This window comes from Podarcis melisellensis (assembly GCF_964234715.1).
Source record: "Podarcis melisellensis genome assembly, chromosome: 14".
Lineage (NCBI taxonomy): Eukaryota > Metazoa > Chordata > Lepidosauria > Squamata > Lacertidae > Podarcis > Podarcis melisellensis.
In genome coordinates this window covers 24,272,397-24,299,954 of record NC_138546.1, presented here as the reverse complement: position 1 = coordinate 24,299,954, position 27,558 = coordinate 24,272,397, and the positions used below count along the sequence as shown (strand labels likewise).

The 27,558-nt window shown below is 49.6% G+C and overlaps 2 protein-coding genes across 4 annotated transcripts in view; both read left to right on the top strand.

The window, feature by feature from the left end:
* The window catches only part of SCNN1G (sodium channel epithelial 1 subunit gamma), a gene marked incomplete at its 5' end in the record, with an annotated part of 9,889 nt that extends 1,888 nt beyond the window's left edge, over positions 1-8,001 (top strand). The window contains 8 exons of the mRNA XM_081887516.1: positions 64-227; positions 1,337-1,438; positions 1,727-1,844; positions 3,083-3,161; positions 3,379-3,436; positions 5,604-5,665; positions 5,804-5,879; positions 6,529-8,001. Coding sequence (XP_081743642.1) covers positions 64-227; positions 1,337-1,438; positions 1,727-1,844; positions 3,083-3,161; positions 3,379-3,436; positions 5,604-5,665; positions 5,804-5,879; positions 6,529-6,948 — 1,079 coding nt within the window. The 3' untranslated portion in view covers positions 6,949-8,001. The remainder of the gene's footprint in view (positions 1-63; positions 228-1,336; positions 1,439-1,726; positions 1,845-3,082; positions 3,162-3,378; positions 3,437-5,603; positions 5,666-5,803; positions 5,880-6,528) is intronic.
* A 15,201-nt stretch (positions 8,002-23,202) lies between these two features.
* Positions 23,203-27,558, top strand: part of SCNN1B (sodium channel epithelial 1 subunit beta) — a 45,778-nt gene continuing 41,422 nt past the window's right edge. The window contains exon 1 of one of the 3 annotated variants that reach the window (XM_081888252.1): positions 23,203-23,368. The gene's annotated coding sequence lies outside the window, so the exon portion shown is untranslated. Of the gene's footprint in view, positions 23,373-25,769; positions 25,839-27,558 lie in introns of those variants that run through there. The other 2 variants (XM_081888251.1, XM_081888253.1) reach the window with 2 other exon arrangements.

The following is a 27,558-nucleotide window of genomic DNA, read 5'->3' as shown; positions in this document are numbered from 1 at the left end:
GCCTCTCTTGGTCCCGTACCTTCCACTAGACTGGCCTAATCCTGCGCTCCTTCCTTTACACAGGGCTGCAGGTGATCCTGTATATAAACGAAGCAGAGTACAACCCTTTCTTGGTGACGTCTACGGGAGCCAAGATAGTGATTCATGGCCAGGATGAATATCCCTTCATCGAAGACGTCGGCACTGAGATAGAGACGGCCACAGCCACCTCCATCGGGATGCACTTTGTGAGTGGTGCTGCTGGAGCAGATGGGCAGCAGTCACCTGGGGCAGATTCTGCTCTCGTGTGCACAGGAAACCCCCTTCCCAGCATACGGCTTCCCAGTGCTCAGAGCTTTCCAAACTTTTCATGTTGGTGACATGCTTTTTAGACATGCATCATTTCGCAACACAGTAGTGCAGTTTTACTAGCAAACCGGGAGGTTAAACTAAACCCTTATAAGTGATACGGACACATACATAAATTGTAATACAGGTCCGTTCTTAACCTGAAACCATTCTTAACCTGAGGCACCACTTTAGCTAATGGGGGCTGCTGCTGCGCCGCCACGGCGCAATTTCTGTTCTCATTCTGAAGCAAAGTTATTAACCCGAGGTACTATTTCTGGGTTAGCGGAGTCTGTAACCTGAAGCGTCTGTAACCTGAAGCGTCTGTAACCCGAGATACCACTATAGTGTGACACACCTACACACTGAGCTGACGTACTAACGTGTCGCAACACACACTTTGGAAAGCTCTGCGCTGGCTGGAGGTCGTTTTGGAGGAGACTTTCTTTGCCATGTTCTTTGTCATGTGTGCCTGTGACTAAGGGTCAGGGCTGGATTAAAAGGAAAAAAAGATCTGAACTTGCATGGCCGATGATGGGGGCTGGAGTCCAGCAATACCTGGAGGACCACAAATGTTCACTCCACCCCCGAAAGTGAAACTATGAAATTTCTACCCAATGAAAGATTAGATATACATAAGACATTGTCAGGTATATGGAAATGAGGGAGTTGATCCATACTTCAGGGGTACAACATCTGCTTCAATCCTGGCCATTGCCAAGTATTTTTTTTATTTATTACAGATCTTTCAGGATGTAAATCCTGCCAAACCTCCTTTGGGATGCCAGACCTGGCTTCGGCCTCTTGGGATAGTAAATCCTGATAGCACACAATAGAGTGCATCTGAGCATGTGCAAAGTGCCTTTCCAGCACCCACACATCTGGGATTAAAGGAAGAAGCACAAGCGCAACCCAGGATGCCTCTTCCCTGCCCCACACACCCCTCTCCCATCACACACCCCACCTTGGCAGGCTCATACCAACAGAGTTCTTCCTTTCTATCCCACAGACAAAGTCCAAAAGACTCGGCTATCCATACAGCAACTGCAAAGAGGACGGGTCTGACGTCAATGTGAAGAAGCTATACAAGAACAAAACCTACTCTTTGCAGGTGAGGCATGTGCGGTGGCCGGGGTGTGGGACTGTGAGAAGTGATCCCATGCTCTTGCATCCCCCCAAGGGATACTGGGGGGGGTGTAAATTGCACCCAGGCAGCCTGGAGCCCCAGGACCTCTCTGCCTCATGGTTTCGTGCAGCCTGCACCAGCAACCGCAATGGTTCGGGCTGATGGAAATTGTAGTCCAATATGACCATGCTGGCTGGGGGCTCATGGGAGTTGTAGTCCACAACATCTGGAGGGCATTGACAGACACCCTGCTTGATTTCTCCCCCCTCGCAGACCTGTCTCCATTCCTGCTTCCAGAATGAGATGGTGAAAAAGTGCGGCTGTGCCCAGTACGCCCAGCCCCTGCCCGATAATGCCGAGTTCTGCAACTACAAGAAATATCCAGACTGGAGTAAGTCTTCCCATCACTCCACCTGCCCGCTCTCCTCAGGAGCTGGGTCAAAGGGCCCCCTTCCCCCAGAGGGGGCTTAAGTTTCTCTGAGAGGTCTCTTTCCAGGAATGCATCCCACTCTGCCTTGAGTCCAATGTGAGCTCTTTGTTGCCATCCATGACCTCGGGAGAAAACGCCCTTCCTTGGGAAGCCATAGCTCTGGGCCTAAACCAGAAGAGGCGGATCCTGCTTCCCTCTCGCCTTCCGTACACGTCTGCTTACATGGCCTGCTGCCAAGCTGCCCTTCATCATCCATTGTCATCATCATGTTATTTGTATAGAATCATAGAATTGGAAGGGTTGGAAGGGGCCCCAAGGGCCACCCAATGTCATGCAGCGCAGGAATCATAGTTGAAGGATCCCTGACAGATGCCCATCCAACCTCTGCTTTCCAAACTCCAAAACCTTCCAATGAAGTGGTGAACTTTGGGCTTTCGAATTTCAGTGGCAATGCCAAAATTCAGTGCCCCCCCATTATTGCAGTGTCCTCTCAGCTCAGTGCCCAGTGCAGGTGAACCAGTCACGCTCCCCTAAATCTGCCTCTGTCTGAAGGCGCTAAGAGCTGTCCCCTGTCGAACAGCTCTTAGCGCCAGAAGGTTATTCCTGGTGTTTAGCTGGAATCTCCTTCTTTAGTTGGAATCTCCTTTGTTATGCCACCCTTCCATGAAAATACGTGCCCAAAGCAGCTCCTCAAGCAGAAATTGCATCTCAGAAATCAACCATCGCAGGAACAATTTCACAATAGCATCCTGAAACAACAACGTAACAGCAAATATAGCAACATACAAGAAAAACATTCACACCCACATTTCGGAGCTATAAATAAAGCCAGATTGCATTAACAAGATGACTCCGTTCTAGCCATACCAAAAATAGCAAGGAGGTTGGACCCGTTTCTCTTGGGTCCCAGGAACACCCCCTCTCCTTGATGTTGCTCACAGTCCCCTTCCTGCAGCAGCTTCTCGGGAGGTTTCCAAAGGCAGGAGCCCCTTGCTCGTTCACAGCAGAAGGCAGGAGTGAAGGCCATGCTGTTGCCTTCTCCTTGCCCAAGATGCTTCCTCAACAAAGTGGGAGCTTGCCTTTGTCCTGCGGTTGTCCTGAGACCTTTTTCCCCAGCCACGCTGGGATTTTGCAGGATTGGTGGAGGCTGCTGGGCTGCTCCTAACAGCCTCCCTTCTCTCTCTCTCCTCTCCCTCCAGTGTATTGCTACTACAAACAGCATGAAAAGTTTGTGAAGGAGCAGCTGGATTGCCAGGGGAGCTGCACAGAGGCCTGCAGGTAAGTTGTCCCCCCCCCACCATCCCTCTACCACCACCCCACAACTAGAATGCTCCAGGCTCCAGTTACACCAATGGCAACTTCCTGCATCCTTGACTTGGGTGGGTTTCCAAAGGGTGACAGGGCCGGGTCTTCTGCCATTGGGGTCTCCAGAGAAGCCATCAGGGTGCTGAGTCCTTCCCTCCATGCTTGCTCAATGCCTGCCTTGCCTCCCCAGCTTGAAAGAGTGGACCCTCACCACCAGCCTTGCCCAGTGGCCTTCTTCAGCCTCCCAGGTGAGTGTCTCCCCCCCACAAGTCCTGTTTGCCTTGACCTCCCTTTCCCTAGGATGTGGTGCTCTTTCTGCACAAAAGAGGGCCGCCCCCTTTCCTCCTTCCTGTTCATTTTATCCCTCGAAAACTTGGCTATAACATACCTGTCGACTGTCCCGGAAAAAGTGGGACACCCTGTTTTTTCTCTCAGAAAAAGACAGTGACCAAAATGGCCGCCGCGATCGCACATGATTTCGGGCTGCACTTTTACAGGCATGGTGTTCAAAAGCAAATACTTTTGGTCACTGTTTCAAAAACAAAAACAAAACCACTTTTTGTGGGGGGGCATGAACAATGCAGGTCAAGTGATTTGTGTGGGAGTGCGGCCTTGGAAGATGGTGTCCTGGTTTATGGCCGGTTTGTATTGTAAGGAGTGCTATAAATATTTATAACAATAGATTGATCCAGGAGTTTGCAGTAGGTAACACCTCCTCAGTTTAATTGCTGATGACGTTGCCATCATGCTTCAAGATACAAAGGGTTGCCCTTCCACAAGTATGTTGAGAAAACTGGGATAAGTAACATCTAATTGTTTTTTTTAAAAAAAAATTCTTGATGTAATATAGAGCATTTTATCCTAGGTACTCCTTCTTTCAGTCATAGGTTTCAGTCACAGGTTTGTGTTTCTGTATATCTTGCAAGTCAGGTGTGCCCCACCCCTTGTTCTCTCGTTTCTTATGACGGGACTTTTCACTTACCTTTCTGCATCTCATCGCAAGTATCCGGATAACGAGCTTTATAATTTCTTCTTGTGAATGTAACATCCCATGCCCGCCTGGGTTTGGTTTGGTTTTTGCATATGTGTTTGTCTTGTGAAGTTCTATTCAATTAAAAATACTTTTTTTAAAAAAAGATCCAGAAGTTCTACTTCTGGAGGGAATTAATACTATAAATTATTTTGGGGTGGTGTCTTGTCTCCAAATTATTATTACTATTACTAATTATTATTATTATCCTATCAGACTGGGTGGCCCAAGTCAATCTGGATTCCTCCCAATACAATATTAAAAAATTATAAGATTAAAAACTTGCCTATATAAGGTTGCTTTCAGATGTCTTCTAAAAGTCAAATAGTTGTTTATTTCCGTGACCTCTGATGGGTGGGCATTTAATAATAATAATAATAATAATAATAATAATAATAATAATAATAATAAGTTTATTATTAATATAAACTGTGACAAATCCTTTTTCTGGAATGTGAACACCCCAAGACCCAATTAACTATTAGATTGTCCCCTGGAATTAAGACTTGTTCCACCTCCTTGCAGTATTCTAAAGAATCTGAACAAATTGTTTCATTTAAATTTTTTTAAATGAATGTGCCCTTTCCATATGTTCACCTGTACAGGCACAAGATCAGATGCAAAGCCCTCTCTTATGTGTAAATCCTGCCCTACCCAGGGAGCTCCTAAACTCCATGGGAGGACCAGGCTAAGGGACGGAGGCAGGGAATTGGTTTGCAAGGAAAGAGCTGTGAGTGAAGCAGTGGAGGGCAAGAGTCAGACCCAGGGCCAGCTGTCAGCTAAGCTGGGCCCCAGCCTGTGGGGCTTCGAAGGGCCCCACCCACCCATGATTTTTAGTGCCTGGCACTTTTGAATAGGAGTCCAGGAGATGGTTACCTCCATCAAAGGGGCAGCGGTGGTGGCTGCCACATGCAAGCCTGGGCCCTACCCTAGGCACAGGGGCTGGTCCTTGTCAGCACAATTTTGAGGGGCCCCCAAAGCCCTGAGGAGAGGGGGGTGGCAAATGGGAAGGACAAGATCACAGAGGAGACCACACAATTGTCCTGCTTGTGTGTTTCTTCCCTTTGGGGCATTGGGCAAGCCACTGGGGAGAACAGGAAGCTGGACTGAACTTCAGGAAGAAGTTTCTGAGGGTCAGAGCTGTTTGACCGTGGAACTGATTCCCTCGGAAGATGGTGGACTCTCTTTCATTGGAGATGCTTATCTGTGGATGGATTATCTGCCATTGATTCTTCAGCTGTGATTCCTACACTGCAGAGGGTTGAACTAGATGGACCTTTGAGTACTTTCTAACTCGATGATTTTGTGACTGGATCCTTACCCAGCAGCACGGCTTTTCTGATGTTTGAGTGTGTTCAATTAATTCCGGCTCTCTTCTTTTAAAGGAATGGATGCTGAAACTTCTGTCATGGGATAAATGGAACAACCGCGGTGAGACCTTTAAAAAGTAAGTCCCCCCCGCACACATCCCATAAGAAGCCAGGGCTGTCCGTCCTAGGTGGGGCACTGTTGCTTCCCAACTAGCCCTGCCTCATCCAGCTCCACTTCTCCTTCTCTCCCCCCTCCCCACAATTTATTTTCTCAGGGAAGACCTGGCAAACCTCGTGGTGTTCTACAAAGACTTGAACGAGAGGGAAATCAAGGAGAATCCAGCAAATGATGTGAGTGTTGCCTTTGGCCAACTTCTGAGTAGCCCCTTCTGGGAGGGCACTTGCCAAGAGGGGCTCCTCCACTCAGGCTCAGGAAGCAGCTAATCCTGGCACTGTTAAGGAGAATCATCTCCCCATGGGCCCCAGCCTGGCTGTGTTGGTGGAGGGAGGCAGGAAGAGGGATCCATTTCCACCATACCTGCAGATTTTGCCCTAGTGTGGTGGAGAGAAGAGCCACAGCTCCATGGTCGTAGAGCACCCTCTTTGGAAACAGAAGGCTCTAGGTTCAATCCCTGGCAATGTTTCCAGGTAGGCAGACACATCGTGAAGCCCTGGAAAGCAACTGCCAGTCAGTGCTGAGCAAGACAAGCCGCTTTTCTGGCTTAGTAGAAGGCAGCATCCAACAATGGCCATCATTTGGGGCCATTTGCTTTGCACGAAGAAGGTCCCGTGTTCAGTCCCAAGTGTTTTCTAGTAGGGTTGGGTGGGGCAAGGAGACAGTGGAATGGAGAGAGTGTCCTTTCAGTGGCCAAGGGAGTGGGGAGCCTTCAGTGGTCCATGGACCATACAGGGAAACGCTTCTCCGTGTAGAAATTAAACCCTGCCAGGAAACCCCCAAGGGGAAAACTGGTGCTGAAGTGCTCCCTCTGTCCCTTTCCAGCCCGTCATTCTTGTCTCCAACATTGGGGGCCAGCTGGGCCTCTGGATGAGCTGCTCCATGGTCTGTGTCATCGAGATTGTGGAGGTCTTCTTCCTCGACACCATTTGCATCATCCTGCGCCGCCATTGGCAGAAGGCCAAGAAGTGGTGGCGGGGTAAGAACAGGGATCAAGAGGAGGAGGAGGAGGAGGAAGAGGCAGAGGCAGAACCAACCCCCCAAAATGGCCTGCAGGGCCACGACAACCCAGCCTGCACTGCAGACGATGATGATCTGCCCACCTTCAACACAGCCATGCGCCTGCCCCTCTCGCTGGAGCACCCACCCCCTAGGACCCCCCCACCCAACTACAGCACCCTGCGGCTGGCCAGCACCTTTGGAGAGCAGCTGGATGACACCCTGGAGGTCCGGACAACCCAGTGATGCCCTTGACGCCAGCAGGAAAGGCCGCTCCTTGGACTCAGCGGCTGGACTTACCCTCTGGCGGGACGGGGGACAGAAGCCGCTTGCCCCAAACAGAACTGCACCTGCTCTGTGCTCTGCCATTCTGCTAGCCAGACACTTGATGCCGTCTCTGTATTAATCCCCCCTCTGCCCCTCGCTGGGGGCGAGCCAGGCTTTTCGCCAAGGCGGCTTCCGTTGTGATGCTTAGGTGTCCGAAGGCAGTTCCTGTCTGGAGGTGGGAGCTTAGTCCATGACCTTGGACCCCCAGACAAGAGCTGCTGACTGTGTGGCAGAAAGCTGTGACTCCTTAGGGAAAGGACAAGTCCAGCTGCACCTTGACCCTCAGGCACGGAAGATGGTTGTGGGTTCAGTAAGATCCAGGTTCCCTTTTGCTGTAGCTGAAAGCAGCTCCCTGGTTTCAGCTGGCCTGGAACGGAGCTGCCTTCAAGATTTTGCCTTTGTCTCAAAGCTGTAAAGGTTGGTTCTGAGAGCACACCCCGCAGAAGGAGCAGCCTTGGCTCTCAAGGGGTGCCTTTTAATCCTGCTTCTGAAAAGACCTGCATCCCCATGCCCAGCTACACCCACACATGCAATCCCAGCCCTTCCAGGTGCACTTATCAGGGTACATTTATCTGCCACCTCCTCCCTTGCAAGGTCCATCCACTGGAGAAGCTGGTAATACTGGGGGGCAGGACACCTCTCAGTGCAAGCAGCTGGGAATCACATGTGGGGAGAGGGCTACTGCTATTGTTGTGCTCAGGTCCTGCTTGCGGGCTCCCCATAGAGGCATCTGCCTGGCCGCCGTGAGAAAAGGGTGCTGGACTCCCGACAGGCCCCCTTTCACCTGATCCAGGGCCCTTTGGGTGCAGGGGCTGTGGCGGAGGTGGCAAGCAGCAAGGAGTGGGAAAAAAGACTTGGCTCATGTGCAATATATGGTGGTGGTGTTTTTAAGCTTAATAATTTAACAACCGAGACCAGCCCCTGGGAACTGTGGAAGGGGAGAAATGCCTTTAATAAAATATTTGTAAGGAACAGCCTGTGTCTGTGCATGTGTGATCTTTTCCCCGGGAAATCTGGTAGGGCTGGAGCTAAGGATCTTGGGGCCTCCCTGGAAGCTGAAAGGGACTCCTGCCAGGGTCCTTCCACCAGCCAGAGCCAGTGAAGGGGTGCAAGCATCTGCCTCCACAAAGGTCCTGGACACCCTACTCTCTGCTTTGCCCCAGTCATGAGCCACTCTCTGACACTCGGCCTTGGCTCATTCCTGCTTTCAAACACATGGTGAGGTTGATTGATGGCAAACGAGGCAGCAGGGCTGGTGGGTGTGGGATTCTCAGCTCAGGCAGGAGCTATTGTTTGCCCCCTTGCACCATCCCAAACCTGGGGGGGGGGCACCTCTGGATGCTATTGTTTTGGCAGGCAGCATCATAAATCAAGGGCAGGGAGACTGTTACCATTTCCAAAGAGGTAGCGATGGAGGGGGGGGTCTTACCTGTGTACACATCACATCAGCCATGGTGGAAGGGGGCATGCCCGGTTGCAGCTGAGGGTATGACGAATATTAGTGTCACTCAAGGGTGGGGTAAAAAAAGAGTCCCATCTCTTCCCCCCCACCATGGCCCTTGGAAAGCAGGGGGCAAACAGGGTCACCTAGTTTTGTTAATCAAGGCCCTTTCTCTGCCCTCCTTCCACAAAATATGCACTACAGGGAAAGGTGACGTGGCAGAGACATGGCACCCTGGACAGCTGCTGCTTCTGGGAGTTTGTTTCAGGGAGTTCACACAGGGTCATGGATGTAAGAAAAAGTCTCAGCTCTGACCTGGTCTCTCCCTGGGCGATTTGCACAACTGGGGCTCTGTCGGAAGCCATAGAAGAGCCAGTCTTCTGAATTGGTACCTGTTCTCCTGACTTGAAAGGCGGGGCTGCCCCAGGTGCCTCACACAGGTCCCATCACTGGTTCAAAGTCCATCCTGGAACTCTTTGACTCGCTTCAGTAGGGACATCTCTGCCAGAAGGCGCTGGGATGTAACTCAGCTTGCAACGCAGGCTGACAACATTGGGAGAAATCTCCAACCTTCCTAGAATGTCCTTTTTCCACTGACTGCTTGGTCTTCCTTCAGTGCTGGGCTGATGCTTGCAGGGTTGCTGATCATTTCTTCTTCCTTCTTTGTCTTTACCTTGGGGGAGGAGAGAGCTTTTGCATCTCTCCTGCTCAACTGAAAGACCAAGCAGGACTCATTGCAGGACTCTTAGTTACAGCTAGGATCTTTCCTATCACATAAGTGCAGTATATCCCCCAATAACTGTATCCCTCTTCTTTTCCTAAACTCAGAACCTCAGTGTAACAACATCCAAGGCAAAATATGCTCATCCAGTTCAGCTTCCGTGAGTGTGTCAAGTCCAAACACCAGCCATCTCCAGGCCTATAGTCGATCAGGCCCTAAAGCAGAGGCAACTACACTAAAACTCCCTGAACATTGGTGCCATGACTATTTGGATAAGCTAAACAATCAAATAACATATTTAATTTGCAGGGCAATCTTATTTTTTACTGGTAGACACAATATTCATAAACTCTTAAAATGCAAGTTGTTGCTCCTATGTGGGATTCACATATTATACAATGAAAAGCTTGAATTTTGTTTAACATCAACTAGAGTTTGCTTGTTGTTAATTGCATTTACCATATTTTTCGCTCTATAGGACGCACTTTTTCCCCTTCAAAAATGAAGGGGAAATGTGTGTGCGTCCTATGGAGCGAAGAAGCCATAGCCCCGCGACCTTCTCCCAGCTGAAGAGGTGACGCGCGGCTATGGCAAGAGCCTCTATAGCTGCGCGTCACCTCTCCAACCGGGAGAGCGCGCGTGGGGCTAAACAAGCCATAGCCCCGCGACCCTCTCCCAGCTGAAGAGGTGACGCGCGGCTATGGCAAGAGCCTCTATAGCCGCGCATCACCTCTCCAACCGGGAGAGCACGCGCGAGGCTAAAGAAGCCATAGCCCTGCGATCCTCTCCCAGCTGAAGAGGTGATGCGCAACTATGGCAGCAGCCTCTCCGCTGCGTGCCTTTCCGCTGCTCCCTGACCTGCTCTTTGGGGCTGGTGGTGGGCTTCCCCCTGCCAGCCCCAAAGAGCAGGTTGAAAGGAACCTGAAGCCTGGAGAGTGAGGGGTCGGTGTGCACCGATCCCTCTCGCTCTCCAGGCTTCCAAGGTAGCCGCCTGAAGGCGACTGAACGCACCTTAAACAGCACCTTGTTTTAGAGGGGGAAAACAAAAGGGGGAAAATTCTCCCCCTCTCTGAGCAACACCTCCTGCCGCTTCGCTGAAGGGGCGCTGGGCAGGGAGGGGGAGAATTTTTTTTTCTTGTTTCCCCCCCTCTAAAACAAGGTGCGTCCTATTGTCTGGTGCGTCCTATAGAGCGAAAAATACAGTATATACCACTTTTCTAGATACACAGATACAAGGAGATAAGAGTATCTCCTAATACCCACCCCACCCCTTTGCTCCTGTGGATGAGCCTCTTTACTGGCATCTTCCAAACCCACAGAGGTCCAGTGTGCTCAGCTTCTCAAAGAGCTGGGCCTCGCTCTCCCACCCATCCTGAGTGCTGGAGGAGAGGGCTGAGTCTTCTAGACTCCAGACTCCTCTTTAGAAAAAGAGTTGAGAGCTGAGAATGTTTAGCCTGGAGAAGGGAAGACTGAGAGGTGCTATGAGAGCCATCTTCAAATATCTAAAGGGCTGTCATATGGAAGATGGAGCAAGCCTATTTTTTGCTGCTCCAGAGGGTTGGACCCAAACCAATGGATTCAAATGACAAGAAAGGAGATTCTGACTAAACATCTGGAGGTAAGAGCCATCGGTTAGGTGGTCATCTCTCAAGGGTTCTTTAGCTGTGATACCTGCCTTGCAGAGGGTTGGACTAAATGTATGTTGGGGTATCCAAGTCTACAGTCCTGTGATTCTTCAAAGGAACAAGCCAGCCCTGCTGCTGCACTGCTGAGTGGGGCCCCTGGACCTCTGACCCAAAGCCCTGCCCTGATAGCACATTCGATACAGAGGTTTCTGGTGGCCATCAGAGCCAGAGCCAGAGGAAGCCACTCTGTTTTCTTCCTGGTGAGGGAGGCTAGAGAAGGTGCTGAGCAAGTTCTACCAGCTGCTGCTGTCAAGGATGATTTCCTAATAACTTGGTGCTCTCCTCCGCCCTGGCAATTGCATTAACTGGGTCAAACCACCACCGCCACTTGGCCTCCTGCTGATGGTGATGGGTGTGTCTTCCCAGGGCTGACAGGGATCATCATCCTCACTGCGTCATCACCTTCCTGATGATGCTGAGGGCCAGGGAGATGATGTCATCTGGCTCATCTTTGAAGTTGGGCCATCTTGGAGGCATCAACTGGGGGCAGAAGTCACAAGTTTCTCTCTCTCTCCCTCTGTGTGTGTGTGGGGGGGGGTGTAATTGAAATGGGATGTGGGACTTCCCCCAGTTTGATGCAAGGTAGGTTTCTAAGTAAACCTGCCCTGCTTGACCAGGAGCCATCAAAAGCAACTGGGAAAAGGGAAGTGATGCTGGGTGAGTAAAAAAAAACCGATAGAGAAAAGGGGGCATGCTTTCAGTGAAGCCAAGGAAGGAGCTGTAATAAGACCAGAAATAAGTGAATCATAGAATTACAGTGGTTAAGAACTTAATTCGTTCTGGAGGTCCGTTCTTAACCTGAAACTGTTCTTAACCTGAGGTACCACTTTAGCTAATGGGGCCTCCCACTGCCGCAGCGCAATTTCTGTTCTCATCCTGAAGCAAAGTTCTTAACCCGAGGTACTATTTCTGGGTTAGCAGAGTGTAACCTGAAGCGTCTGTAACCTGAAGCGTCTGTAACCCGAGGTACTACTATAGAGCTGATGTACTGTATGATTTCTTGCCTTCATGTGTGTGTAACCTTGCTACGTGAAGAAGCATCTATACACCCTGTCTCTTTTCGTTTCATGTACTAAACCAACCTTTCTTCATTCCTTTGGTGTGTGAGAAAGTGGCTAGAGAGAAGTTTTTCTCCCTCTCTCCTAACACTAGAACTGGGGGCAACCAAGGAAGCGGAAAGCTGGAAGATTCAGAACAGAGGAAAGGAAGTCCTTCTTCACACAGCACGGCATTGAACTATGGAACTCCCTGCTGCAGGAGGCAGTGATGGCCACCAACTTAGATGGTTTTGAAAGAGGATTGGACAGATTCATGGAGAAGAGGGCTAATGGGGGCTAGTAGCCAGGACAGGTATGCTCTGCCTCCACAGTCAGATGAAGCAGTGTTTCTAAATACCAGTTGCTGGAAACCACAGGAAGGGAGACTTGTCCTCAGATCCTGCTTGTGGGTTTCCCGTCTGGTTGACCACTGTGAGAACAGGATGCTGGACTAGATGGGTCACTGGCCTGATCTAGCAGGCTCTTATGTTCTTATGTGAGCTTATTAATTGGGGATAAGGTTATGGGCAAACAGGTGTTCATAACAGATGCATGTATCCATGAAAAGGATGACAGTCCTCTCTGAGCTGCACAAGCACCTCATAATAGAAGTCTGTATTTCAAAAATGCTTGGAACTCAAGGCTCTCGGAATCATCTCCTTCCTTTCCTTTCTTCATTATCATCCTGCAGCAGGGCTTGGGTGCCCCCAACTAATCACTGCACTGAGGGGGACAGCATTGGGGGGAACATTCCAGCTGGTGAGTGAAGGATGAACCACCTCTTTCCAGTGCACTCACCAAAAATCCACTCTACGGTTTCATATCCAATGCACAGATAAGGACTGGGATAAAGGTCAGGTGGAATGCTGGAGAAGGGAGGTCTTCTGGATGAGCCACAAGCCCTACAAAGGAAGACTGAAGGCATTAGGTACGTTTAGTCTGGAGAATACTTTGGCCACCTCATGAGAAGAGAAGACTCCCTGGAAAAGACCCTGATGTTGGGAAAGATGGAGGGCACAAGGAGAAGGGGACGACAGAGGACGAGATGGTTGGACAGTGTTCTCGAAGCTACAAACATGAGTCTGACCAAAACTGCGGGAGGCAGTGGAAGACAGGAGTGCCTGGCGTGCTCTGGTCCATGGGGTCACGAAGAGTCGGACACGACTAAACAACAAAGTCTGGAGAAGAGATGATTAAGATGTGAGATAACAACTCATATTGTTCTCTGCATACTGTAAAATTGTATGAATCCTTATATCTACCTACTACATTAACAATCAATAGATTTGTGCATGTTTATTCAAAACCTGCCAAGGAGTCCATTTTGTTGTCTTTTTAAGTAATATGTGAAAAGTTCCCATTCTTCTTTAAAGTCACAGTTGTCCTTATCTCTCAGTTCGTATGTCAATCTAGCCATTTCTGCATAGTTCATCAATTTCTCTTGCCATTGTTCTTGTCACAGAGATGACAGGCCAAATTTATTCTCTCTTGCACCAGGCAGAAGAGTCCAAACCAATGGGTTCAATGTACAAGAAGAGGTATTGCATAAACATTAGGAAGGACTTTCTGACAGCGTGAGTTGCTTGAGTCTTCCTCGGGAGGTGGTGGAATCTCCCTTCCTTGGAAGTTTCGATGCAGAGGCTGGGTGGCCCACCTACTAGGAATGTTGTAGCCATGGATTTCCTGCATGAGCAGGGGGGTGCACCTGATGATCTTTGAGTTTCCTTCCAACTCTATGATCCTATGACACTTGTGAAAGACAGGGCTGATCTCAGAGCAGAACCTCACAGGATGACTTAGTTCTCCTGAATGCACCCCCCTCCTTCTGGGGTCTGTAATAACAGTTCAGGATCCACAGTCAATCAGCCACTAATTTTGCTGGGATATAGAAAGGCGGGGGGGAGGCATGCAGCTTCTGCATGAGACTGCAAAGGGTCACGCGAGGACAGAAACTCTTCCACACCCTCAAGAAGGTTGTGCAATCTGATTAAATAATTGTTTTATAACAGAAGAAGCTCTGTTCACAAGGGAGTAATAGTCAGCTAGTAAACGTCCTGGGTGAGAGATGTGACAAGACATTTGCCCCATCCAATGTAAGGGGCTCAGCAGAGCCAGCCTGGCCATTAGGCAGGGTAAGGCTGCTGCCTCAGGTGTCAGAAGTCCCTCAGGGCAGCACGTTGGCAGGTGCCACACCTTCCCCACCACTTCTGCCATTGGCGGAGAACTGCTGCCACCATCAGCACCAATTTGGGGCAGGATCATGTCTATTTTGGGTGAGATCTTGCCCCAAAGAGGCACGATCTTGTCCCCAAATTGGCACAGATGGCGGTGCCACTTCTCCACCAGTGGGAAATGTGGCATAGCAAAGGGGCACTTTTTGTTTGGGTGCTTTTGTTTTGTAAATATAAAACTCATCAGTAGTCCATCAGATGGGGTCCAGCAACCATTTTAAGACTAAGCACCGCACAAGACTGAAGCCAGCAAATCCTGGTACAGAAAACCAGAACTTCTTTCCTTCATTGCATTCATCTCCCACCTTTTCCTCCAAGGAGCTCAAGGCAGTGTAGATGGTTCTCTTCCCCCTTTATCACACCAACCCACCAGGGAGCAGCTTAAATTAACCCGGGAGCTTCATGACTGGGTGAGAATTCGAACCCTGGTCTCCCATATTACGGTATATCTCAACACACTAGCCATTACACCACACTGGCTGAAGAGCAGAAGGGGATCCCAGAAGCCAGGACAGTTGCTGCCTCCTTCCTCCACTGCAGGAGACCATCTTGACCCTCCATCTCCTTTGCTGGGGTGGTGTGTGTGTGTGTGTGTGTAAGAGAGAGAGAGAGAGAGAGAGAGAGAGAGAGAGAGAGAGAGAGAGAGAGAGAGAGAGAGAGAGAATATGATCCTGCTGGAAGGTTGTGAACTGGAGGGTGGGGGGGAGACATGTCCCCAGCCGAAGTTCTGGGCTTGCTCGGCATTGTGTTCCTTTAGTAATTGCAGAGGGCGGAATAGTACAAAATACCTGAGCCTGACCTGCTTCTGATCTCCACGCAAGGAAAGACAAAACATGCCTGGAGCCAGGACCTAGCAGTTCTTCTGTCAGAAGCAAGAAGCCCCATCAATCCTCCAGGTACACAGGTGGCATCCTCTCACCTGAGGCAGGAGAGGGCATCCCACGTGCTGAGGAGCCCTTGTCCCTTGCTGGAGGGATGCCACATCTACACACAAACACTCTTTTCTTCTTCTTCTTCTTCTTCTTCTTCTTCTTCTTCTTCTTCTTCTTCTTCTTCTTCTTCTTCTTCTTCTCCACCACCCTGTGCAGGGAATTCCTTCTCACCCAGCATAGAAGACTCTCCACTTTCAAAGGATGAAGGATGGTCTACTGTACACTTCCCTTTAGCAACTCTTGCAGCCAAACTGGTGCCAAGTGCATTGCTCTGCTTCCTTTGGACCTCATCAGCGAGGCCGGTGTGTGTGTGTGTGTGTGTGTGTGTGTGTGTGTGTGTGTGTGTGTGTGTTGTCCTCTGGGCAGCCCTCCCTACATGCTGCCCAGGCTTGCACCCCAGGGAGGTCACTTCAGTGCTGCCAACACCCCTGGAGACGTACTCCATTGTCTCTTGAGACAAGTGGATTCCGACAAAGGATGGTCATCGGTCAGGGATGCTTCAGCTCTTATTCTTGCTCTGTAAGGGGTTGGGCCATGGGCGTAGCCAAGGGAGGGCAGGGGGGGCAGATGCGATACCACCCCTATCAATATAAATAATTAAAAATCAAAAGAAATTTGAGGTTCTGCCCCCTCTAACAAAAGCCTCTCCTCCCCCCAACAAAAACCCTGGCTACACCCATGGGTTGGACTAGATGAGCCTCAGGAATCCCTTGCAACTCTGCAATTCTATAATTCTATGATGCCCTGCTTGGACTGCAAACACAGCTGTGGAGCAGATTGTTTGTCTCCAAACAATTGTGTTCATTGAAGCCCTTAAACTTGTGTTATGGAAACAGCCCCTTATCGTTCTTTGTCTTCAAGTAAGCATTTGTTTATCAAATTGACTGATAGCAGTTTTTAAAAGGCCTTTCACCAGCTGAGTTTTTCTTCATTGGATAACTGTGTTTTGATTCGCATATTGCTTTAGGAGATGCACATTTCGTAAGTTTGCCTTTAAATGCAAATGAAATTGAATTTCTTCCCCCTCCCTACTTCCCAGTTGCATCTCTTGAAAGTCCTGCTCTATCTGCGGGCTTTTGGTCAATGCAGCAATGGAAAAACACAAAGACCCTGGAGCCAGAAAATGCTTACTGAGAGCCAGCAAGTACCTTTATACCCATTTTACTTTGGTTTCACTGGCATTGAAGAATTCTGTGAATTGGTTTGCTGATAAGGAGATCACTCTCCCATCCTGGGGCAAAAGGGGGTGGCTGAAATGCAGGGTGTTCATTTCAAAGAGCTGCAGTCTGTAGGGCAGGACCAGCAAGCCTCTCAGCACTTCCACCTCACCCCAGGATTCGCTGGGAAAAGGAAGCTATGACTGTTAAAAGTGACAGGGATATATCTGAATGTGGTCCTTTTCGTGGGCGTTACAGGTTTAGAACAAAACTGAGAAAAATTAGCTGATCCCTCATTATCACAATAGGTCTTTTTAAAATTCAAACAAACAAATAAACTGGGGCTACTATTGTCTCACACTGGAACCCCCAATAGTAGTGCAATGTTGATGCAAGTAAATAATCTGTGGGTCTGGGGAGAAAGAAAAGGCATCCTCTTCACTGCATATTTGCAGTGATTTGTACTCCTGATGCCATCAGGGTGGTCAGACACTTTCAATACTACTTGCAGCTGCAAAAGTTTTGAGGTGGCCAGACTGCTTCATTTGCAGTTGCTACACAGCCAGGTAACTTCCTCCCCACCCCGCATAAGATTTTATTAAAGCTTTTTCGTATTACAATAAGATAAAAGAAACTCATCTAGATAACAACAAAAACAGAGAAAGAAAGAGAAAAGAAAATGCAGAGTCCTCTGTCAAAGGTAGATCTTAATCCTTGTCTCACACAGAAAGGGGTCGGATTTAGATTTGAGGAGGCCCTAAGCTACTGAAGGTAATGGGGCCCTTTATATGTCCAGCTGTCCTTTGTCAACAACAAATTGTCCCTGTTTTTTTGTGTTGAATATATACTATATGGCATTTTATGGACCTAAAAGGTATCTAAAGCCATTTGCACATAACACAAAACACTGTTGCTGTATGTAGGTTTTATTTTATTTGTTTTTTATCTTATATTTTGGAAATGTACATCCAGGGTTTTTTTCCTTTAATTTTTTGGGGGGGCCCCAAGAGAGTGAGGCCCTAAGCTATAGCTTGTTTAGCTTATATGTAAATCCAGCACTAGGGTGGACCCTCCCAGCTCTCACCTGGGAGTTTTCCTTTCTTCTCCCAGCCTCCCACCCTGGGAGATCTTCCCTTCCCTGTCCATATCCCAAAACGACTTGATGAAATCCCATATCTGTTCATACCACAAGTGTTCAGAACCCCCAGTTGGTTGCACTATGGCCCCTCTGGACAGCCATAAAACATCACTGAGACTCCCTCCAAAAGTGGTGGACTCTCCTTCATCGGAAACTTTTAAAGAGAGGTTGGATGGTCACCTGCCAGGGATTCTTTAGCTGTGCTTCCTGTTCTGTAGGGGGGTTGGACTAGATGACCCTTGAGGGTCCCTTCTAATTCTATGATTCCATAATAAAGCAGGACAAATCCACTGCTCATGCCTTGATATTCTGTCGGTAACATGTTGCAGAATTCACCCACAATAAAACACCAGTCTGGTCGGGGCAGGAAGAATGGCCCAAGGAAGGGTGTTTGGAGCTGACACCAAAGGAAGAAGAACCATGCAGTTTAGGAAGAGACGCCGCAACAGCAATAATTGCTTGAAAAGCAAAAGCACCATCTTGGGCAGCCTTTCCCTCTGCAGGTCAAAACTTGCTGATCCTGAGGCACCAGGAGATCTCAGAAAGGGAGGAGTTGCATTTCAGGGAAGGCCCAGGTGGAGACACCTGCAGAAGGGATGCAGTTTTGCCATGATGCATCCAGAGCTGCTGCAGAAACGGAGCAGCTCGGAGGAACTGGGAATGCGGGCTGGGAAGAGGACAAACAGGTGACTCAGGAGAGTCGCTCCCTGAAGTTGCTCATCCGTTCAGACCTGGGAGCACCCAGCTTGACAGGGACGTGGAGCTGCACCCCACCAGTGCCTGGAATGCAGGGGCCACAGGGAACCCCCCCACCCCTCTGTAAGACACTCTGAGGATGTGAGGCTCACCAACCAGGATTTGCTGGCTTCTTCTCTGAAACAGAGGGCCAGTTTTGTAGCCAAACTTCAGCTTCTGACTTTGCTCCATTTCTGTGATTTTCTGCAGCTGGAACAAACCCAGCAGGTCACTCCTGGAATAACAGACCAAGGGGGAATGCAGGAAGACAGACACTGGCTGTGGCACTAGGAAATGTTCCATCTTTTCCCTCCTCAAGGATGGACCGGATTTCAGAAGCGAAGAATGAAACAATAAACACTTGAATGTTCATATACCTGGTTTTTCTTTAAGACAGACAACATGCCTGAATCATGGTGGCAGGATTGACAGGTGCTCCAGTCTTCACGTCACTGCTTTGTATGCCTGTCATTTCAATTTGTTCATTTGTTATTGCAAACCTTCATCCAAGGAGCTCGGGGTGATGTATGTGGTCCTCTCCGCCTCCCTTCTATCTTCACAAAATCACTGTGTGTTTGGCAAGACTGAGAGAGACAATGAGACTGAAGTCACTCAGCAAACTTCAGGGCTGAGTTTGAACCTGGTCTCCCTGGTCCTACTCTAACCACTACACCACATTGCCTCCTCAGTTGGGGAGAATCTGGGCTCACCCCAAGGCTGGGGGTCCAAGCGTGAGGAGCCTTCTCTCTGATGCTTTCCTCATGTGAAGTGTGACTGGAGTATGAGAGTTGATAAATGAAAGTCACATCCACACCATACATTTAAAGCGTGTTTATACCACTTTAAAAACCATGCTTTCCCCCAGCCCTGGAAACTGTATCTATCCAAAAGCTACAATTCCCAGCACCCTTGACAAACTGCAGTTCCCAAGGTTCTTTAGTAAAAAGCCATATGCTTTAAATGAGTGTTAAATGTTTTGGAAGTCACCAAAGACTCAAATTTTTTCATAGCTCTGGGCAGGTAGTTTACTTTCACGGGCATGAGGCAAAAGCCTGGTGGGTGAATATTTAGATTTTATGCTTTATGGAGAGCTTTTGTATACCCTTCAGTTGAAAGCTGCTCTCAAATTTGCAAAGATAATACAGGCTAGAGAGAGAAGGAGTGGTTCAAGTTGGAATGGCAGAGAGAAACTGGGCGGGGGTGAGCTGGAGAGGCTGCCCAAAAATTGTTCCCTGGAGTATTTTCTATGTTTTCCTCTTTGCTTCTGCTTGGGCTCTGCTTGTTATATGAGAAACAGCGGGGGGGGGGCTCTCTCATCTGAAGGAAACAAAACCCCAAAAGAAAGGGCCATGCACCTTCACGACAGAGAATCGGTTTTGCACGTAGAAGCTCGCAAGGTTCAATCCTCAACAGCATCTCCAGGGGAAGGTCTCCTCTCTGAAAAACCCCGGAGAGCCATTGCTGCCAGTCAGTGCCGACAACACTGAGCTTGATTGATGGACTCAGTCTATGTTACCTCTAGACATTTCCCTAGAATGTCTCAGTCAGGGAAGCACATGACTCTCCCTGACGTCAGCCTCCCTCACCATTTCCTAAGAGTGGAGCTGTCCTCCTCTCTCTGCTTTGCTGTCCTTCCATGGGGCAGGATTGCAAAAGGGCCAGAAAAGGGACAACCTGGGTCATCAAGGGGATGATGCAGCAACACGCCTCTGAAGAAAGGTTGTTTTCAACATTTGGGACTTTTTAGCTTAGAAAGAAAGGCAAGTAAGAGATGACGTGATAGAGGCGTATAAAATTAAGGTGTGGAGAAAGCGAATAACGTTTTTTCCTCCCTCTTTCCTAATACCAGAACTCATGGACATCCAGTGTAGTTGAATGTTGGAGGGTTTGGGACAAATTAAAGGACTTCCTCAAAACAGTGCAGAATTAAACTGTGGAACTCACTTCCCCAGGAGACAGTGAGGGTCACCAACTTGAACGGCCTTAAAAGAAGATTATACAAATGCATGGAGGAGGAGGCTATCAGTGTCTCCTAGCCATGGTGAGTAGGTTCTCCCTCCACTGTTGGAGACAGGATGCCTCAACTGCTGGGAAGCACAAGTAGGGAGAGACCTGCTGTTGTGGGCTTCCCATTAGGGCATCTGGCTGGTCATGGAGAGAACAGGATGCTGGGCTAGATGGGCCCCATTTGACCTGATCCAGCAGCCAGGCTCTTCTGATCTTGCTTCATAAAGCAACTTGCACCCATTTTAGTGGCAAGAGAAGGGAGGTTTCTTCTTTTTCTTCTTCCAATATGGATACCAGGAAAGATATAAGCCTAATTTTTGCACAGTTGGACATCCAGATGACATCCAAAGTAGATCACTTCTGGAAATTAGCTGTGATTTCTGCATTGAAGGGGGTTGAATGAGATGACCCTCTGGGTCCCTTCCAACTACAGTGGTACCTCAGGTTACAGATGCTTCAGGTTACAGACGCTTCAGGTTACAGACTCCGCTAACCCAGAAATAGTACCTCAGGTTAAGAACTTTGCTTCAGGATGAGAACAGAAATCACACACTGGCAGCGCAGCAGCAGCGGGAGGCCCCATTAGCTAAAGTGGTACTTCAGGTTAAGAACAGTTTCATGTTAAGAACGGACCTCCAGAACAAATTAAGTTATTAACCCGAGGTACCACTGTACAGGGAACGGCTGTTTTGTGCGCATTCAAAGCACACATGACCATGCACACATGTACTGTTTTTGGACCTGGAAAAGGACATAATGGAGGGGGGCAGGGGCATAACAGGGCATAATGGGGACAGGGTGGGCTTATGAGCTTACCAGTGCACACAGTGACCCAGAATGCAAACCCCGTGCAAATCACAGGTTGCCTGTATACAATTCTATGATCCTATGAAATGTTGAAGAGAGACATCTGTCGGTGTTCACTCCAGACATTGAAAGCACTTGACTTCCCCCAAAGAATCCTGGGAACTGTAGTTTGCTAAGTACTGGGAATTGTAGCTCTGTGGGGGAAAGCTACAGTTCCCATTATTCTTTTGAGGGTGGGCTGGGGAGGTGTGCTTTAAGGTGTAAGCAGCTACACAGGTGCTTGCCAGCAATTCATGTCTTGAAAGCAAAACCAGCCTGCCTGCTGCTCTGAGAGCCCTCTGGCTTCCCCAGCTGCCAAACTCATCATGAACCCTTTGTTTACACAATGTAGAGCTTCCTTCCCGTGCCAAAAAACGGTCCCCTGGGCATTGTCTTATGTGAGCTTTGCTTGCTCGTCGATTGGCCTTTTAGAACGATGCATTCATTCTTCCAGAGTTCCACTGAGAAAAGTGCAATGGCCACAGCCCGGCACTGCAAGTCATACATTGCACATGAGGCCCCATGATGTGAGTTTCGGCAATTGCACAAGCGGTGGAACAAAACAAAGAGGCAGCGTTGGCGGGGGAAATGTCAGGCTCAGAGTCAACAAACTGTCCTGGAAGCTTTTGTGGAGGACAGCAGAGAAGTTTTAGAATAATGATGCTGATAAGGGTCTGCATATTCCATGTTAGGAATGTTTGAAGTAACTGAGAAGAGGGCCTCTAGGCATGTGCAGAGTGCATTTCTCTTTCTAGGCTTCCTTCCCACCTTGCTTGAGATCAAGGTGTTAAAAGGGGAGCACTTGGGCTACACAGACCAAGGGACATGTTGCATGGGGTTGGTCTAGATCAGTGGTGGCCAAACTTGGCCCTCCAGCTGTTTGGGGACTACAATTTCCATCATCCCTGGCCACTGGTCCTGTTAACTATGGATGATGGGAGTTGTAGTCCAAAAACAGCTGTAGGGCCAAATTTGGCCACCACTGGTAGATGATCCTTGGGGGTCCCTTCCAACTCTACAATTCTTTAAGATGGCACCTTCAGATGTTCCTAAGCATCCTCCTCCTCCTCCAAGGAAGCCAGCACAGTCAATTCCAGCTGTGTGTCTGCCATCAGCAGGGCTGTGGTGAACTCTGCAAAGACACTTGCTATCTCTGGAGAGGAGAAGGCAAAGAGACCAGCCCTCAAGAAGGAACAAAGAGGTTTGTGGCCAATGTGTTTGGTTTCTCTCCAGAGAAGCATGGAGTTTATCTTGGAATGTGCCAGGTCAAAAGCAACAAACAGTGGAGAGGGAGGGGGCTCTCTGGTCAACTTTGTGCCCTGATTGGTAGCCCTGCAGGGGCATTGTTGAGACAAGGACACCGGACATGGGTCTGATCAAGCCCATCCCCATCAACAGTGTCCCGTGAGTACATCAGAAGAGCCCTGCAGTGCTGAATCAAGCCAACATCCGGTTCTCAACGTGACCTCCCAGGACCTAGATAGACTACTCCTGGATTTGGAGGTTCCATAAGAAAAATTCTGTGGCCAGATCAGGCCAGAGAGGCTGCATTCAGCCCAGAATCTTTTTCTGGCAGGGGCCAAAGGGATGTCACAATGGGAAAAGACACCAAGCAGCAACTGAGCGCCACTGGAGGGGAGAAACCACAGGAGGCGAGAAGGCTCTTATGCTTGAATCCCACAGGCAACTACTACTGTGAGAACAGGATGCTGGACTAGATGGCCCGTTGACCTGATCCAGCACGCTCTTCTTACCTCTCTCCCCACCTGCGATTCCCAGCAACTAATTCAGAGGCATTTTGAGAATTCAGGACGGGATGGGGCTATGAGCTGGAGGAAACCTGTCCTGGGCTGGGTGGTTGCTCTGCAGCAGCCGAGTCAGGCAGGTCCCGATTCCCCTCCCTCTCTGCTCTGCCCCGCACTGAAAGGTCGCCAGAGGAGGTGGGCAGCGGGAGCAGCTTCGCAGCCCTGGTAGTCAGAAGCGCAGCGCCCCCTGTCGGAAAGGTTGGCGTAGAGACGGCTTCTGCGCCTGTTCAGAGTGCTTTTTCTTCCCTAAGCCCGGCACGCCTTCCCTTCCCAGCCCGCCGACGGGGAGGAATCCAACTGGAGCCGCATCCTCCCGCCTGGGAAAAGCTTCGCCGGCCGCATTTCCGCCTGCCAGGCCGTTGTTGTACTAACAAGACTGAGGAAGAGGTGGCGACCTGAGGGTGGGGGCGGGCGAGGATTTGGCAAGTGAACGGGAGGGGGGTGGGAAGGAACGGAGGGCGCTCCGGGCAACAGAAAGGGGCAGAGGCGACGGAGGAGGCGGGAGCTCCAGGCAGAGACGGAGCCTGAGACGGAGCCGTCGGGGAAGACGCAGGAAGGCGTCCGCGGGACCAGCGGGAGCACCTGCCGCCAAGCAGGCGGAGAGGCAGGTGAGGGATGGGCAGGTCGCTCCTTCCAATGACCCCTCCGAGCCGAGTGGGCGGCGGGGGGGGGGAGGGAATCAAACTGTCCGGGGGCTCCGTCGAACCGGAGGGCTGCCTCTTCCGCCGGCTCCCCTAAGCGATCATCTCGGAGGGGGGCCGCCCCTGATCCCACCCAAGGGATCGAGAACAGGAGGAATCCCTAGCAGAGCGGGAGGGGTCACCTTTGATGAAGACAGAAGGAGTCTCCGTGGTTCAAGTTCATAGGACTCTTGCTTATTGAAGTCCGGAACGTTCCCTCTTCCAAGAGGTCTGAAAGCTGCCTCTCTGATGACCCAACCCCCCCTCCCCTTTACTTGCGATGATTATAGGGTGGAAATCTGTCTCCTCCCCCCCCCAAACCTTGAGAGAACCTTCCTAGGTTAAGAAAGGGGTTAACTTCATTCCCAGGGGGCGAGCAAGTGCAAGAACCCTTCACCCACCTGGGCGCTGCTGCTGCTGCTTCCCCCCTCGTCTTCTGAAGCTCTCCAGCCTTCAATTGGCAGGGAGTTCCAGTGGCAGAGCACCGCAGGTGTAGACAAATCCATGGCGGTGAATGACGCTATCCGTGGCTACCAGCCGCGGTGTCTGTGCTGCGCTCAGGCTCTGTTTGTGGGCCTCCCAGAAGAGGGTGAGAACAAAATGCTGGACTAGGTTACCCTACCCCATGTCCTTTGTCCTGATCCAGTGACCGTCGGGCTCCTCCAATGCTCTCTTGACCGTAATTTATTTTAACTGATTTAAATACTCTACAGTGGTACCTCGGATCAGTGGCGTAGCGTGGGGGTGCAGGGGGGCGGGCCGGCCGCACCGGGCGCAACATATGGGGGTTAGGGGGCGCAAATCCACGTGTTAGGGGGTGCAAATTACTTGCCTTGCCCCGGGTGCTGACAACCCACGCTACGCCACTGCCTCGGATTACATACGCTTCAGGTTACAGACTCCACTAACCCAGAAATAGTGCTTCAGGTTAAGTAATTTGCTTCAGGATGAGAACAGAAATCGTGCTCCGGTGGCACAACGGCAGCAGGAGGCCCCATTAGCTAAACTGGTGCTTCAGGCTAAGAACAGTTTCAGGTTAAGAACGGACCTCCGGAATGAATTAAGTACTTAACCTGAGGTACCACCGTAATGGCATTTTTAGATTGTTGTAACTCCTCTGGAGACCTCCGTGTTGAAAAGGGGCGGGGGGATAGTAATCTATCGGCCACACTGAGGCTGTTTTCTGGCTCAAGGTTAGCTAAACTGGGAGAATAATGACACACACACACCCCAATTGGGAGCAGGGATGCACAGTTTTGCCTAAACCTGCTCCACTCCTCTCTACCAGGGCCAGATTTGGCTGCCCGCTGCCCTTCCCCAAGAATCAGAATTGTGCAAGACTGAAACCACCAGCTTTTCGACAAGTGCAGCTCATTTAAATGGTGGAAAACGTGTGTTTGGCATGTGCACAATGTTCTGCTCTTATATGGGAAAGTGTGTAATGTGTGAAGTGACCCTGGGAAGGGGATAAGGGTTTGGAGCAGATCATGTTGGCTGTGGGGAGGAGGGGGTGGCGGCAGCACACAGGAAGGGATAGCTCAGTTGTTGGAGCATGAGACTCTTAATCTCAGGGTTGTGGGTTCAAAACCCATATTAGGCAAAAAGGTTTCATGCATTGCAAGGGACTAGATGACCCTTGTGGTCCCTTCCAAGTCTGCAAATCTATATGGGAGCAGCATTGGAGGCCAGAGTCACCAAAGTGCATTGCCCTTCCCTAGTTTCTGCTAAAGACCAAATCCTTTTTATTTATTTATTATTTTATTTTTTTGTATATATTTTTACTGAACAATTTAAACAAATAAATTATCAATCAATATACCGGTAACCATTTCCAAATCCTTTTTTTTTAAAAAAAAAAATAAATTCTCAGGAAAGGCTCCTTTGAAGATCAACCCTAACCCTTCCCCAACCCGGTGCCCTCCAGAAGTTCGAGGCTACAACTCTCACCAGCCTCTGTGCCCTGCAGCAATGCTGCCTGGGGCTGATGGGAAGAGCCACCCAAAATATCCGGAAGGCATCAAGTTTGGGGAAGGCCAAGCTGATCGCCAGCAAAGGAAGCACTTCTTTGTGCACTGCATAGTTAATCTTTGGAACTCCCTCCCACAGGAGGCAGGGATGACCACCAACTTGGATGGGTTTAAAAGAGGATTAAGCAAGTTTATATCAAGGACTACTAGCCATGATAGCTATACTCTGCCCCCAAAGTTGGAGGCAGCCGTGCTTCTCAAAACCAGTTGCTGCAAACCACAGGAAGGTAGAGAGTACTCTGGGGCTGAAGTCCTGCTTGTGGGTGTCTTATAATAGGCATCTGGTTGGCACTTTTAGAACAAGATATTGAACTAGATGAACCATTTGCCTGATCCAGAAGACTCTTCTAACGTTCTTATGAAGCAGGTATCAATCAATAATTATATAAAAAAACCCAGTTATTGCTAGAAATACTCCAATAACTCCCGTCACCTTTTGCTTGAATAAGTCCCTAAGCCAAGAGCTGGAGGCATCCTTAACCGGCCTATCAAAGATCTCTGCTTATTTAAATGGTGGTTATTCCAGTTCCCAAAGGAGGAGTCAAAGTTCAAGAAGCTCAGTGAGTGATCTCAGGTGGTTCAAACTATTTGTTCTTCCCAACCTGAAGGCTTTGGGCTCTGAGCCACGGGCAGCCTGAATGATGGAGGGAGGACCTTGCGCTGTCTGGGTGCCAAGAGTCTTGGACTCCCAGAGTCCAGTTTCTGCCTGTTTTAAGTGAGCAACTTTGCTGTGCTCATAAATGTCCTTCTCTTCTGCCTTGTTGCTCAACTTCCCTGTCAAAGACCAGCTCTTGCAATCCCCAGTTTCTGCATGAAAGAAACAGCATCCAAAGAGCAACACAGAGCTCTGTTTCCCCAAATGTGTCCCATTTGCCATGCTAGCCAGAAAACATCCTTGGTGCTCTGCCAGGTGAAGTGTGTCCTGCTGAGCTTGATGAGAGGCCAGGTTGTTGTGGGCGGCAGGTTTTTTTCCCAGCGTCAGGGATGCCAATCCAGTGCTCCCAGCTGACGCTCGCAAGCCACACCTTAATTTCAACAGCTGAGTGAGCAGCACAGGTGGAACAGCTGCTGGAGGGAGGGCTTCAAAAACCCCAGGAGATGTTCACCTGTCTCCCACAGCATTGTCCTGCATCAGACCATTGGGTCCTTCTAGCTCAGTACTGTCCACACCGACGGACAGCAGTGGTTCTCAAGGGTTTCAGGCAGGTGTCTCACCCAACCTTAACTGGGGACTGAACCTGGGACATTTTGCTTGCATTTCCCTTTAGTTCTCAGTCACACCGTCAGGCCTGCTGCTGCTGCTGCTGCCGCCTTGGGCCCATCTAGCTTCCTTGCCTACCTGGAGCTTTTCCCGCAGTCTCCTGCTCCTCTGTTGCCCTACATTCCCATTTTGCATTTCTACTGGGGGATCTTCATGCACCCTCTGCAGTGTCAAGAAGTCAGAGCAGCAAATTTTAGCTCTGATGGCATCTGTGAGAGTAGTTCAGTCCGTAGAGCAAGAGACTCTTAATCTCATGCTCAATTTGCCCCACGTTGGGCAAAATATTCCTGCATTGCAAGGGGTAGGACTATCAGGTGTCAGCAAACCTTTTCAGCAGGGGGCCAGTCCACTGTCCCTCAGATCTTGCGGGGGGCTGGACTACATTTTGGGGCGGGAAATGAATGAATTCCTATGCCCCACAAATAACCCTGAGATGCATTTAAAATAAAAAGACACATTCTATTCATGTAAAATCACGCAGATTCCCAGACCATCTGCGGGTCGGATTTAGAAGGCGATTGGGCCAGATCTGGCCCCAGGTCTTAAGGTTTGCCTACCCCCTAGACTAGATCAGTGGTGTCCAAACTTTTTCAAAGAGGGCCAGATTTGATGAAGTGAAGGGCCATGAGGGCCGACCAAAGTTGTTAACCATTTTTTAGGGTTGAAGTTGTTGAGGTTTTTCAGGACTTTACCCCCAGGAAATAAACAGCCACAGGGGCCAGATTAAACTGACCAGTGGGCCGGATTAAGCCCCCCAAACAGACTTTGAACATGCCTGGACTAGATGAAGCTTGTGGTCCCTTCCAACTCTACAGTTCTGTGATTC